General features: G+C 34.5%; 1 protein-coding gene and 1 long non-coding RNA gene across 4 annotated transcripts in view; one reads left to right on the forward strand and one right to left on the reverse strand.

Moving 5' to 3' along the window:
* Nucleotides 1-3655: 3655 nt before the first annotated feature.
* Nucleotides 3656-7387, reverse strand: RpS17 (ribosomal protein S17). Its single transcript, XM_089641941.1, has 3 exons — nt 7286-7387; nt 6944-7095; nt 3656-3946 (listed from the first exon to the last, which is right to left on the reverse strand). The coding sequence occupies exons 1-3, from the start codon at nt 7286-7288 to the stop codon at nt 3706-3708; spliced, it is 396 nt and encodes a 131-aa protein (XP_089498067.1). The 5' UTR covers nt 7289-7387; the 3' UTR covers nt 3656-3705.
* A 3350-nt stretch (nt 7388-10737) lies between these two features.
* LOC149425845 (uncharacterized) overlaps nt 10738-16009 on the forward strand; it is a 423516-nt gene continuing 418244 nt past the window's right edge. For 2 of the 3 annotated variants that reach the window (XR_016304257.1, XR_016304255.1), the window contains exon 1: nt 10738-11185. This is a non-coding gene — a long non-coding RNA (uncharacterized LOC149425845). The remainder of the gene's footprint in view (nt 11186-16009) is intronic. The other variant, XR_016304251.1, reaches the window with a different exon arrangement.

The following is a 16009-nucleotide window of genomic DNA, read 5'->3' on the forward strand; positions in this document are numbered from 1 at the left end:
CTGCAATGAGGAACGATGACAAATAAACTTACTTAAGAGGAACGGCTGCGGTGCCTGTTTCATACAAAATTTTAATTTGGATTTACGGCTAAAATACTAGAGTAAACTGTTTTTTTTTTTTTTTAGTTAAAAGACATGGTAAATATAAAGTACGCATATGGATCAGATTTTCGATTTTTGCCTTACATTATAGAATATAGGCCCCAGAAGATGACGATTTTACATGATTTTACGAGGCATCTTTGGCAATTTTTTGTGACCAAATGGAAGATATTTTTTGAAAAAATCTCACATATCCCGTCTCAGGCATATAATGAACTATACAATAAAATTTGAATCTTCACTGAAAAAAGTTTTATTTGCTTCAAAAGCCGAATTTGGTGGCCACAAATTCAACGTATATTTAACTAGCTTTTTTGTTATTGTCTCATTCGCACTTTCTTGAGTCGGGCTGGCTAGAGTAGGTGAAGCACGGGCCGGGGGGCAGGGGCTCCGGAGAGATCGCCTGCTTAACAAATACATGCATACATACCTACGTCAATCGTCCTTCATTTTTTATTATTATTGCTAGTGTATGTACCTATATGTGACATTCGCAGTCAGCCCGCGCGGACATATAATTGACGAATTTGTTACTTTGTTTACGAATAATATTATTTTTAAACTCCACAGTTTTTAACCGAAGCATCCCCAAATAATTTATTTCATTCAACATGGGTAAGTAATCATTATTTGAGCATTTTTAACAATGATAATTAGGTTATGAATTAGGGTACTTACATTATTGATTTTTATAAAATGTTATTTGTGTTTTAGGTCGAAAGTGGATACGTGGTAAGCCACCCAGTATGCACCGGAAAAAGAGGAAGTGCAATGTCAAAAAGACAGAAAGAACTCGGAACAGGTGAAAATTAAATGCAATATTTATTATAAGTATTTATTTTTTACGGTAAAAATGTAATGTTTTTTTGTTGTTTTCAGTTCCGTAAATGATGTTAAAGATTGTCAGGCTAAATTTGCCAACAAGGATTTTTTCGATGCTAACATCGATGTGAATTGTGGGATTTTGAGCAAACGGTAAGCAAATAATTTTATTTTCACAAGAACAAACTCTCGAGAATGTACACAATAACATCAAGATACCATCTTTTGGTTAGTAGTGAGAGTTTCATTTTATTGCCGTTCAGCTTTTAGTTTTGATGACAGTGTTTTTACACATTGGTACAATTCAATATTACACCGACGATCTTTAATTAAAAGTGATTAAATTTAAGAATAAAAACCGTCCTCCATTTTTGCCTATAATTGCTTGTACTATTTTGTCGAATTTGTAAGTATAATCACTACACATATTGATCATACCTTGACAGTATAATATGCGGTCTTTTGTTTTCACGGTTTGATGCCTGATTTTTTTTCTTTTAGTACCGATGTGATTGAACCCGAAATATCGTCGCAGAAAATGTCAGACGTATCACCCGACATTATATAACATATAAGTAATGCCTTTAGTTAGAAAATTGAAATTGGAAAATTTTGTGGTTGACTGACAAATTTTATGAAATTAAATTTTTAATTAAATTTTATTTATGTAATTATTTATTTGCTTATTTATATTGGAGTCTGTTCTTACTATACAACTACTACCTGTCCGACTTTTTTTTATTTTTCACCTTGTGCACATGTATTGTGTAGATTATAAAATAGGATTTTTTTCAGTATAAAAAATCTGGGACTAACTACCATAAATGTATTCCTCACTGCCTAGAATGGACGGAAATAATTATACCGATTCATTGAACATTTTTTAATAAAATATGCTTGTTGCTATTATTCTTGCTGTTATTGTGCTGCTATTTTTATTTATAGTTGTATTACTTAATTTTGTTGTTCACATAATATTCTTCTTACACAACACTTAAAAATAATCTCGACCAAAATCCCAGTGATAAAGTCAGTGCGTGTTCGGAATTATATACACAGCGACACGACTTTATAACTTTCTTCCAGATAAAATAAAAAAAAATGTGATTCACAAAAATTTCAAAGGTAATGTAAAAATTAAAAGATTATGTCAAAGGTAAGGCCTTTACCGGTGCACTTACACAAATTTTAAGTAAGTGTATATTTCTATTCTCTACAATTATATTACTTAATGTTCATATATTATTTACTGCTGTTAATTCTATGTACTTATCTAATTTATAAACTTATACACCTATTATTACTATTATTATAATTTCGTCTGTGGCCACATGTACGATGCACGTGTACAATTTCCGTATCTCCTACAATAATACACGTATCTGCTAATTTAAATGAACTAAACAAAAGGGTGATTCCCCGTTTAGATGCAAATATATTCACGCACAAAAGAAAAAAAGCATTTCTCTTTTACTGGCCTTTTATGCGTGATATTGTCAGTGCCTAACGTGTACATGCGCATATACCAATACTATTAAAGAATAGGTCGGAAGCCCTTGTATGTCTGTGCTGCTAATGGAATGAACTAAACGAAAGGGAGATTTCACCGACTTCGTGCAAATATTCAAGCATTGAACTTAATTTCTTTTTTATTTAATCTCATATTATCTAACTTTTTTTGATCGCTTGCAACGTCAGCCGTACTAAAAGCCAGGTACTCCCTCTCCGTTCCCCGCTGCACGCCCCGTTAGAGAGGGACACAGGACAATAATTATTTTTGCGGGAGTCGAAATTTCGTCCGCGAAAACAACGCTCTTAAGGCGATGCACTACGTCGTGTAATATTTTGAATCGAGCCGCCATCAATAACACTCCTTACGTAGATGGCGATAAGGCTTAAATTCCCACTTAACACCATCCAGCTGTTTTGATTTAGGCAAGAAAAAAACATGGCCAAAAAGTGCCTTTTATTTTATTTTGTGGATGTTCAGGCATAAATATTTAAATGTTTTCCGATCATTTTATAAATAACTTAATTTGCCACATTATAAAATAAGACCATAACCGAAAATGGGTTCGTAAGTAGGAAATTTTGAACTTTAAAGCGGTTTTCATAGGCCTTATAAATCATTTTTTTCTGGGCTTATAAAAAGACTTATGTAAAAAATACTTGACTATTTTAAAGGCCAAGATGTATTATACTCGCGGTATTTATTTAAAGCATCTGAAACATTTCAAAGCGACCCAATTGTCAAACCAAAAACCCATGATTTTGCATTACTACGTAGTGCATCGCCTTAAGTGACCACTGATGAGTAATCACTAATCACATTTAAGATACAGAACTCTAGAATGTGGGTATTAATAACTCCATAGGAAAAGATTTATTCTATACTGACAAACTAGAATTGCAATTACAGAACAGATAATCTAAGTGAGTGTGATTTATACATATTTGAAAGAGAGCTTAGGTCACCCACTAATAAACTGCATAAAAATCTTTCAACCCCTCGGACCCAGATAGATCAGGGAAAAATTCAAGAATTTTGATATTTGAGAAAGGAAAAAATGTTCGCAATAGCTCAAACTTCAGACACACGTACACGCCCACAACTGTCGGTTATCTCTCAATGGTTGTGACAGATCACTACCCCTTCAATGAAACTCTGGAATAGCACTGTACGCTATATTTAACAACAGCAAATATCACTTGCACTGAATAAAACGAAAGATTGGCAGTATGAAATTTTAATTAAAACATACTGTTAAATTAAAAAATAGTTTATGTCCGCCTGTTGAAGGACTGAGTGACGGGTTGGGTCAGCTGCAGGCCGGTGATGTTATTGAAGTCAAGCATCTTCAACATCTCCTTGGTGTCAGGGTCAACCTCGATGATGTCGTGTTCCAGGGCAGACACCTCAGGAACGTAGTTGTCACGACGCTCACGCTCCTCTTCCTGGAGCTTCACAGAGATTCCTCGGACCTGAGAGTGGCGAAGACGCCTCATCAAATGGGTGACGAAGCTGGAAATAGACAATATATATATTATTATTTGTGAGTTTGTAGTTGTTTTTGGGTGGCGTAGTTGAGTTTTAACTTCAGTCTGCCAAGGTTTGTCATCATCAACTATAAGATAGTTACGAAACCATGTAAATGAGAATCATCATAAAATCAGTTTAAAAATGGTCAGAGCAATATAAGCTGTTAACTTTCTTGTAAAGAGTAACCATTGATTTTTAGAATAAATTTCTAACTCAAGTTACTTATGTAAGGTATATGCCCTACAGTAGGCAGATATAAGGAATTATTTTTTTATTGTAAATATTTACCAAACCGTCACAGGATAGGCACAGATTATGAAAAATTACAGTTAATTTCTTAATCACTACGAAAGAGAACTATTTACATCGGGAAAGAAGGTAAAAAGGTGTACTAAAATTACATTTTTATTCAATGTTCAAAATTCTTTTTATATATAACAATCCTTTTGCTGCCGTTTGGTTTTAAAATGAGAATATGGTTAGTTCCTCTACCTAAATGTCATTTATCCAGTTTCCACCTGTCCCTAACCAACACCTTGCTGGAGAAGTATTTGGAACAATGGCAAGAAAATAGTGCAAATTCAAGTTCATTTATTTTGAAAACGGAAGATTTGAAATTAAAAAATGGTGTTTGCTGTATTGGGAAGCCCAATCACTTTCCATTGTATCTCTGCGAAAGAGCACGCAACACAATCACAATATAGTGAGTTCCACCGCAATACCTCCAGGTAATTATTGCAACAACAAAACGAATGAGAACTTTACAATACTATGCACTTCCAAGATAGTCAATTTTTTACTTTTCAACAAGATTATGTACATGAAGAACACCAACAACTTGCTCCCAAGGGAATCCCAAATAATCACAGAATTTTACATACATTTCTGATCTAATTCAATAATATCCAAGGCGAGATCATAGGTTATGTGGTTAGGTTTACAGTCAACTTGGGCTAATGAATACTACAAGCAAAGCACTTTTAACATTTTTAAGCAAACAAATGGCAATAAATAATAGTACGAGCGTATTCATTATTATGATAGGGTTCAAATCAATTACTGGACACGCATGCCCATCAAGTAAAAAAAAAAATACTATGTTCATACACTTAGTAATAATACATTCAAAGGAAGCTCGGTAAAGATTCGCGAAAGGAAAATCATTGATTTAGAAAACTGTACTCTTATACATTACATGAGAAAACGTGATAAAAGGCTCTTAGGGTTCTCAAACTTCCAATGTTTATATGGCTACCTTTACACTTGTAAGTTTTTTCCTGTAAGTTGCTCACGTAAGCGACTTACGACAAATTTACCAATGTAAACGACACCATAAGTCACTTACCGTAATTTATACCAAGTTACGGAAGTTTTTTTTACGTAAGTTTTTGACAGGTCTAATCGCTCACGCGGGAATTTACGGCTCTCTCACAGCTTATCAAAACAGATTGATAAGTTGAGACGCTTACAGTAAGTTTTGACGTCACTGTCGGGATGGTAAAACAGAAATCTGCAACACTGACAGGTCTTTCTGCCGTTGCTCATCGGGACTTGTTTATTTGTCGCCATGAACAGCTTTATGAAATAATACACTGCAATAATCTATGGAGACTAACATAACATTATTTATCATTAACACAATGTCATCTTTAAAAAATGCCTGCGTAAATGTGTGATAATGATTCCAGTATTCGACTTCACGAACTGACGGATCAGCTATCAAACTTCACAACAAATTAATATCTCCAATGAATGCATACAAAAATGCAATACACGAATACATAGAAAACATTACCTGACGCCAAAAATCGAAGAGTCACCATTATTTTTTCTAACTAACTAACCATCACGCCGTTTCCCCGCAGGGGTAGGCTGAGAGGACGGACCGCCAAACAACTCGGTCTTGGCACACACTTCTTGCCTCATTCACATTCATACATCGTCTAATACATAGGTACTCTTCTATTATTCTGTCTCTTGACATGGCCCGACTCAAGTATCTGATTCACTTGGTCGTGCCATGTCTTCCTCGGGCGTCCCCGACTTCTGCTACCATTCACATTTGCATCGTATATTCTCCTTACACTCCTTTCTTTGCTCATTCGCTCTACATGCCCAAACCATCTAAGCGTCCCTTTCTTGATCTTACTCATTACGCTTACATCAGCCTTGTACTCTTTGCTGATCTCCGCATTTCTCACACGATCGTACATGGTGTTACACACATACGCCTCAGGAATCTCATTAATTTTTCAGCTGGTGAAATAGCATTCCGAAAACGAGTATCATTCTTTTTAATTAGCGGTCCAACCATTTCCAATATGTATTAGAAGTCAGTTTCTCTAATTTGGATAAAATCATAAATATACCACGATAAAATTAAAGAATTTTCGTTGTTCCTCAATTATTAATTCTGCCGAAACGAACGAAATCCCCATCAGTACTTTTTCTTTAAAGCCAACTCCTAATCCAACGCACTCTGCGGGCCCTTACGTTTTTGTTTGACAAAATTGTGCATATTATCGCAGCGGCAATCCGTTGTGTGCGGAAATCCGTTGTGTGGGGATCCATGTCCCATGATCTAACCGTACATAAACAAATTTAATCCCTTATCAAATATTACTAACTGACAGCTGTCAAAGTCGGCGGCAACGCGTTGTTGCATAGGAAGCCATCTTACGAAAAATAGAATTACTGGTGTAGCGGTCTCTGTGAGAAGTTCGTAAGTTAAACTTCCAAACAACTTCCGTGAGCATTATTTACGATAAGTTGGATGCATATGTAATCGCTCCTGTGAGTAACTTATCAAAAATTTACGAAAGTCGTAAATTTTACTTACAAGTGTAAACCCAGCCTATCAGATGGGGAGCATTGCAAGCTGTGATCCTACACTTTAAATCACGGAATATCTGTAAAGTTTACTCGCAGCGCATAAATCAAACAAAATAAATAGATAAGTAAGACAGAATTAGTACTAACCCGGCAATCTTGTTCCTCAGAGGCTTGGTGGGAATATTGGCTATTTCCTCACATATCCTTTTGTTTGTGTCGAAGTCAAGGGTCAATCGAGAGTAGTACTTCTCGATGATGATCTTGGAGTTCTTCTTGATAGTCTTCGTCCTAACACGACCCTGGAAGAAAACACAGTTTTTTGACACATGACTATAACCAACAAATTTTAAGATCACAAAATTCACAAGTCCTCCAAATAAAAATCGGAAAATACGACAATTAGATTTCTTTTTATTTAATATTGATTTAGATTCACAAATGGATTACAGCGATAATTATAGATTTAAATAGTAAATATTAGACACCAACCATCTTGGCAGATTGTTAACCGGAAAGAAAGAACATGAGTGTTGCCCGGTCGGGTAAAATATGTTTACCATACTTAAAATGTTGTGAATTAGAATAAACAGTCGACATTGTATTATACTCCGGGGTTTGTAGTGATAAAATATTTATAGAAAATATTCTTTTGTTGTTGAATACGTATCATAATAACAGATTTTTAAAATTTATTTTATAAATAAACAAAAGGCGTTCGTATGTGTTTTCCCTATAGACTCAAAAATTACTCCACCGATTTCGCTAAATACTTCAAAGTTTTGTTTTTATGTCGTGTGTATGTTCTTTGGTGTTCAGAGAGTGATTTTATCGGTATAAAAAGTCAGGGAAGCCCGAGGAACACATGGGTAATACAACAAAGAACTCCAGTCCCATTTAATTTTTTTTTTATCAGTTATGGCTATCTAACTTAATTTTTCTACTGTTGTAGTCAGTTTTAATAGTGACAATAATAATTTTCAAGTGTTGTTTTTGGGGTCTTCGGAAATTGCACCAAATCTGCGGTTGTCTGTGTGACGTCACCAGTGATTGGTTTATTTCTTGTTTATTTATTCAGGCACTATATTTTATAGGGCAGCTTTGAAAGTCGAGAGCAGACGTTTTTCATTCAAGCTTAGCCGCTTTTAATATCGAAGAACACTAGGTAAAGTGTTAGCATCTCATCACTTCTATTGTTGTATTCTATCAAAGTGCTAAAATACAAATTTATTTGTTTTCCAAAACCTGCATTACTACGACAAAATCCACTGCATGTTGTCTAAACAACATACTGGTATTTAATACACTGATCATGACGTCTGGAATAATGAATAATATTTTATTAAAATCCTTTGATGCTGGAACCAATTCGAAAATGCAATCGATATTATCGTAAAGAATATGTCAAATATGACACGATCATAACCTCAACCCGTCTGAAACTTACCGTACATTATTAAAAATGTTATATATATAACAAATTATGACTTTTAAACACAAGCAGTATGATGATGTTCTAACTTGAAAGCTATTATTCCATGAAATTCTGATCGTATGTAGTCAGTATCTGATTATCTGAATGTTCACGAATGTAACCAATTTCCACAATTTTCTGTCCGGGTTTTAATTATTGATGGCCTAAATTATATATATCAATTTAGTCAGCAATGTGAAAACACATTAATTAAATCTTTTAAGTACAAACAAAACAAAATATTGTCATTAAGTTCAATGGAAAGGTTTGTTTTTAAAAAATGCGTATTAAAAACGGTAGTTGTACGTAAAAGTTTACCAAAAAATCAATTTGTGAAAAGAATAATGCCATCATGATTGCGTCGATTTTTGGCAAATTATCGGACTGTCCTTGTGGAAAACCACTGTCCGTCATGATGGTAGGTATTTTCATATTTGCTTTGTAAAAATAAATCGGTTTAGAATGCGTAACTAAACATTTATAGCAAATCAAACCAATAACTGGAACAAAAACATCTAAAAGCAACTTGACGTGAGGACGTTGTGACGTCACAATCTCGCCAGCCAATCGTGTCTCGTTTATTGGTATTTGAATTTTTAACAAATTTTAGCATTTGAGGGCTATATATGACCGGGCGTTCATATTTTATAAAAGTATTTATTATTTTTTTCTATCATGCGAAGAAAGAGAAATAATAATGCTTTCCATTTTGCCTCAAATTTTGTTTAAATACGCTTTTGCAAGATATTGCTTTACAATATTAAGACAAATCATTTGTGTGCGCCCGTATATACGCAATATGAATATGAATCAATAGTTTTGTTCGTTTAAAGACTTAATTCTTTCGAGAAAGGCACACAAATACAATATTTTACCGATGATTCAATCCAATATTGTATTTGTATGCCTTTCTCGATAGAATTGAGTTTTTATATGGACAAAACTATTTATTCATATTCATATTGCGTATATGAGGGCGCAAAAAAATAATTTGTCTTAATACTGTAAAGCAATACCTTGCAAAAGCGTATTTAAACAAAATTAATTAATTAACGCCATCTGTGAACACGTAGAATACAACGAGCGTTGCGTTTAACCTTAATAAAATCCTAAAAATAGCCAAAATAATAATTAATATTTCGCGCCGCTATCGTAATAATTGGGTTAACTTTAAAAAATATTTCTTCTATTTTATTATACATATATACGAGATAAAAGTGAAGGTACAGTATTCTTAAAAAATCCCCAAACAAAAACGAACGTGTTTTCGAAATATCGAGTAGTCTAAATTTTTATATGATTGGAATAAAAATGTGGTTGGCGTTTTAGACAACATTTTACACGTTTGATATTAAAATTTTATTATTTAGAAATAGTAATGTTTATTTTATATGCATACACCGGAGAGATAATTCACTAAATCACTCCTTATAGTGCGTGAATGATTGTGATAATATCCTTAAAATTGGTGTCTCCTATAAATCTCCATGTAAGTATATCTAATTTCTAAAACAGTTTTTTTTCGGAAAAATAAAAAATACGATGTATAGGTATAGCGCATTTGAAATACACAGAAAACATTGCAAACTATACAAAAGCGATGAAAGTACTGAAGGGTTAAAAATGAATAAAAACACTTTTTTGGCGGTTTCAAGTATTATATTCGCTTTAAGTAAAATTAAATGCATTGAAAACAATATATTACATACACTGCATGTACGAACACTATTCATTTCCATTAAGGTTAAACGCAACGCTCGTTGTATTCTACGTGTTCACAGATGGCGTTAATTAATTAATTTTGTTTAAATACGCTTTTGCAAGGTATTGCTTTACAATATTAAGACAAATCATTTGTTTGCGCCCGTATATACGCAATATGAATATGAATCAATAGTTTTGTTCGTTTAAAGACTTAATTCTTTCGAGAAAAGCACACAAATACAATATTTTACCGATGATTCAATCCAATATTTTATTTGTATGCCTTTCTCGATAGAATTGAGTTTTTATATGGACAAAACTATTTATTCATATTCATATTGCGTATATGAGGGCGCAAACAAATAATTTGTCTTAATACTGTAAAGCAATACCTTGCAAAGGCGTATTTAAACAAAATTAATTAATTAACGCCATCTGTGAACACGTAGAATACAACGAGCGTTGCGTTTAACCTTAACAATTTCGAGCAGATAATTTTTTTGCGTTGGAAATTCGTTGGCAAATTAGTTACACTGCCGCATCATAGATGGCAGTAAGAGAAGATTACACAATACTGCCATCTAGCCACCAGTACATCACAGAATATTATTTACAGCGGTAATATGAATGGATTGCTTCGAGTTTCATTCACAATCCGCTAGATTGCAAAATGACATTTAGTTCGCGCAGACGCAATGAGCAGTAAACAAACGTCATAATCCTGTCAGAATCACGCTTGGTTTCATGGAAACGTTTGGATACGCTATTTACTTAATTATAAATAATGAGAAGAGCCACTGGGATGTTTATTGAATCTTATAAGCCTTGACGTTGATTAAATAAATCAACTATCATCACGCTGACATGGAAGTGCTACACTGGCCGCAGAGTCTGCGGGCGAAAGTGGGTTTGGTATTATTATTTGCTAGTTCGTCAGGCGATTTCGACCGTGCTGGTCGATTGTTCGCGATCCGGTTACTCGATTGTATTTAATTCGTGATACCGAGTTGTGAGTGACGTCCTCTGCCAACCTCTTCGAGTGAAAATGGTGTGCGAATTTCAGTGTCCAAAGCTAACCTGTTCCTAACATGACCGATGTAAACAGATAACGTCGGCTCAACACCAATACTAGCGATTCGAGAGAGAGGAGACAGCACCTATCTCTCCGTCTTCATACTCCGACTGACAACAACTAACAACCAACTAGGAACTAGGTTAGTTTATAGTTAGTTGTTGCATCTAGTGATACCGTGACAGCTGTTTTGTCTGCCCTGCTGCATGATTGTTTGTTTTTGTTATTATTTGCATGTCATTGTCCCACAATCATGATTAATATTAGCTCTCAATCCTACTTGGCTTATTACTTAATTAAATTATTACCTTCTGTTTTCCTGGCACCCACAAACGTATTATTTTTACTCATTTTCACGTAGATACTCGAGTAGGAAGTTGATTTGAATAAGATTAATCCCATGAGAATAAGAACCCTATCGGAACCTAGATAATATTATGATTTCGGTTGCCATTTACTTTGGGTAGAATATAGGGAGGTAAAAATAGCCTAGCCTCTGACTCTCGTTTGTCTAAAATTAGCTCTTTTACCTGTCCAATAGTACCGTAGGTAGGTAGAGATAATCTGTTTTTGTTCGAAGCCCACTTTCTCAAAATACGGACAGGGTATGGACTAATAAATTTACAACAATATGAAACAAAATTGCAATATATAGGTATGTTATTTTATATACTCCTGGCTTAGCTCTGATGCAGAAACTATGTTTGTTTGTCCTATTAAAAACTCACGTCATAATGTTAATATTTTCTGCATGTAAATTCAAAGTCAACGTAACTTTTTTCAGGTCACCGTCCATTCCATCATAAGATATGAGGTTTGTAATTACCTACTCATCTTTCTACAGTCGAATAATACTAGACGCCATACCTATCGTTGGTTTCGTATTTTTTTATTTAAAATTATTATTATTCAATAAGAAAGTGAGAAACTGCGGGATAAGTAGGGCAGTAATATACCTTTGGCTTATTCACAGTTATATTTCTTAAATACGCTGTCAGAAGGTGGGAGAATGTTTGTAAATTTCCACTTCGCAATAAAATCCAAATAATGGAATATTGCTGTAGTTATCCGAACACTTTGAAATACGTTTTCAAATTTTATTATTAGAAATAAATATTTAATTTTTGAAATATTAAAATTTTGAATGCAAACTTAAATAAGTTAAAAAGGCTCACCTTACGTTTTTTCGTCTAATCACTGAACTAAAATTACTTTAAAACCACAATTTATTATACAAATGAGCTATAAACATTAAAGTCATCTCACTTTTGTTACGTTTCATAAGGAAATAATGAATAAAAAATTCAAAGTTTCATCATTTCTTTTCAAATTGTGGTCAGAACCTTTGGTTTCATAGAGGTATAAATTTTAATTTTTCTATGGTTAACTTCTTCATTTGAATACAAAGCGTGATATTTTCTCTTCCTAAAACCTTCCTAGCCAGAGGGGTTAACCAATTGAATTTCCATTCAATAACAAAGTGGTACCTACTTTAACATTTACAAAGCGTAAATATTTTTGTTTGTAAATAAATACCATCAACGTAACGTGTAGGTTAGTTAATTTAATATTTTAAACGTGCCATCATACTTATGGGGCCAATACATCGATATAAGTATAACTGACTCACATCCTTAAAACAGTTATAACTCTTATGTTATGATGTTTTAGATATTACTTCAATTAGCTTTTAGTTTACAGTAGTGATGTGAATATTATGTTAAATTCCGCCATATCATTCAGCTTGCATAAAACCATACTTTAGTGATTGGCATAAAATAAACATTGTCATAATCGAAACATCATTATTAAAATGAAAAAAAACACGTCTCTAATTAATGCTCGGACAAAAGAAAATTATTTTGGTACTTTTGACGCATATTTTTGATTTCGAAATGATTTTTTCGAACATGGCCAACACTATTAAAAATATGTAAATTATACATTATAAGTACTTGAAATTTTTAAACGTATGCACCAACTTTATGTAAATATTATTTCTGAGCAAATTGAAAGCAAGCGCCTGCATTGAATGCTGCATTCATATCAAGGAACGAGTGCGAAAAACAAACTAATTTTGATTCCAATTCATGTGCAATGTTGTGTAATGTGTACAATGCTCCCATGACACTATGATATTCATGGCTATATATCCAATGCACATGTATGTACAATCAATATGAAAATATATCAAGGTCAGAGGGGAACATCTAGGTCAGTGAGCCAGTCTAGGGCCTCAGGTGTCGCCCTGCGGACCTCATCAATCCCGCCGGGGAATGAATGCAGCGGGCATTCTTTGACCACATGTTTGGTGGTCTGCACCGCGCCGCATTCACACATCGCCGACTGTTTAAGGCCCCATATGCGCATCATGTGGGCACAGCGTCTGTGGGAGGGTCTTATCCAAGAATCCAGGCTGTTTCTCAGTGGGGTCGTGCACGAGATGGGCATTTCTCACGTCGGTCCATTGCCACTCAAGTTTCCACCTATCTTCTGGAGTTAGAGGTAATCGGGGAAGCTTATCTCCTTTCATCCAGAAGGGTTTTCGGGACTTCAAGCGGCTTGTAGGATGTAGGGTGAGAGACGACATCATCGTGCAAAGATATTGCGCTCTTTTTCGCAGCGAGTCCCGCTGATGGTTCGCATTGTGGCAACCATGGAAGTGTGGGCGCTTCTAGTCCATATTGGAGCACAGTATTCAGCTGTTGAGAAAACCGTAGCTGATATAATGAGTTTTAATCTAATCTAAATATTGCGTTTAGCGGTCTACAACTAATAGTAATCTAAATAAACCCTGAATGACTTCGCTACAGACTTTATTTGATTGTTATAAATTTATAAATTTAATCTGGCTGGAGATGTCCTTTGTTCGAATTAAAGCTGGCTAAGGGCCCGGGATTGCCGCAGAGCACAGCAGGGAATCGATACCGTTATAGATATCGATTATCATCGCAGTTTTAGTCTAAAAGTGCGTAAAACCAGTACGACGACACAATAAAATTGAGTGTAGTTTCTTGCAAAAAGCTTTAATTTATGTAGTAATGTGTTTAAATATATGAAAAATTGCCTGTGGCATTGAGTTCTTACCGATTTCATATCTTTTTTATTTGATCTGGCCAGACTAAAATTAAGCATTGCGTTATGTGACTACGGACAACTGTTACTATTATAATTTGGGGTTAAGTTGGAATCGTTTTGTATTAGTTTAAAAATGTATCATTATGCGCAAAATTGCTCAACTTCACTACCAACGGCCATTATACCATACTTGGTGAGCTTTGCACAATCTGCCTTGCCTTAAAAAGGTATCATTACGACCATTACGTTGTCCACCTATTGTTTTGATGTCTGTAATGTTTTTCGCCTTTTCACCATTTTCTTTTATTTTTATTTGTTTAAAACAATATAAAATTTTCTTCTCTCTTGGCTATGACCGATATTTAATTTTTTCTCTAAGGCTTTGCATATGTGTTCGCAGGGATGGAAAATTCCTCCCCTACAACACATAAGCCTCCATGAAAATTGGACCCTTTTCTTTGATATCTACAGAAAGCTACTTAAAGCTCTCTTGTACTATATATCTTCATATACATATGTACTTAACTAATTAATACGTTATTTACGAACTTGAACGCAAATATTTCCGTATTTATATCGTAATTAAATTCCATCAAACGTTGTGTAATTTTTTTGATTTATGATATAGGATTTTAATTACATTCATTTTTGTGGTAACCCCCTTGGTTCTGATCGAGGTGTTGAGTTTCACAATTTAATTGGTCTTTCCATTGCAAACCTAGACTTAAATGAATTCCCTGAATGAGCTAACTTTCCTAATGTAATTATTCTGATTCCCTGCACCCTAACAAAGTCGTAGTTAAACGCTGATAAAAGATATTATACATGTTTATTTGGACAGGTAATTAAATATAACTCAAATGGTTAATTATTAGTAAATTTGATTTTGGTAAACTCTTGTGTCTGTCTGGCGCCACTCCTTTATGATTCTGCTGCTATAAGGTACATGTAAAGATTGATTTAGTAGGTTAAAGTAATTAGTTAATTGCATATTTGACGAACTCGGAATAGCCCATTTGCTGGCATAATTTGGCTCCAAATCCTCCTGCAAGTAAACGAGATGATCGTGAGTCAACAAGAAATTTGCACAATCCTTTGACACGGCTCTTTGATTGATACCTAAGTTATCGCGTCCCAAAAAGCCTTCCACGTCATCATGTACTGCATTCAAGTTTCCCCTCGAGTCTCGATACCCCCAAATTCCGACCCCTCCTTGGACTACAATTTACTTAGGGCGAACCGGTTTCGTCCTATATACAATCATATACTCACGGTTGGTGTGGACTTACGGGTCGTGAATCCTCATTCCACGTTTAAGAGAAAATGCGATAGTGGTCTATAAGACCTAAAATGCAAGCTGTATGCAGGTCCGCATTCTCCAGTAAACAGTACATACGAATAAATATATGTATACATACAGTTTGGGAAAGGTTTATAACTCGCAATACGAGGCTATCTACCTCGCATCCCGAGCTCGGATCTCGCGCCAAGAACTCTGCGAAGCTCTAGGTCTGGTAACCGAATATATACGTACTAATAAGGTGATACTAATAAATACTAGTAGAATAAGGTCATATTTGATAGTTTGTTTTGGAGAGCTATCGAACTCCAGGCTTTTGTTTGTTTGGTTTTGACGTTTTTATTTAAGAGAATCGCCATCTCTATTGGATTTGGTTAATGGTCTTGTTATAGGAGCGACCACTGCCTCCTATTGATGAACTGTATTTGTTTTAAATTTTACCTCCAGGATTCAACATTAATTTTTGTTCATCCTATCCCGTGATTTTCCAATTGTTTCAAGTGGTTGATTGCCACATTAGAGAGTACTCGACCCTCAAATATCTCAGGCAACTGATGGGGTTTTGTATGAGCACCCAATCAATAATAT

The sequence above is a fragment of the Hesperophylax consimilis genome, chromosome 2, assembly GCF_061612785.1.
Source record: "Hesperophylax consimilis isolate HC1 chromosome 2, BYU_Hcon_1.0, whole genome shotgun sequence".
NCBI classification, from domain to species: domain Eukaryota; kingdom Metazoa; phylum Arthropoda; class Insecta; order Trichoptera; family Limnephilidae; genus Hesperophylax; species Hesperophylax consimilis.

Coding starts and splice junctions, on each gene's coding strand:
- RpS17 (XM_089641941.1), bottom strand. Junction 3,947..6,943: donor CTGAGGAACAAGATTGCCGG/GTTAGTACTAAT, acceptor GTCTATTTCCAG/CTTCGTCACCCATTTGATGA.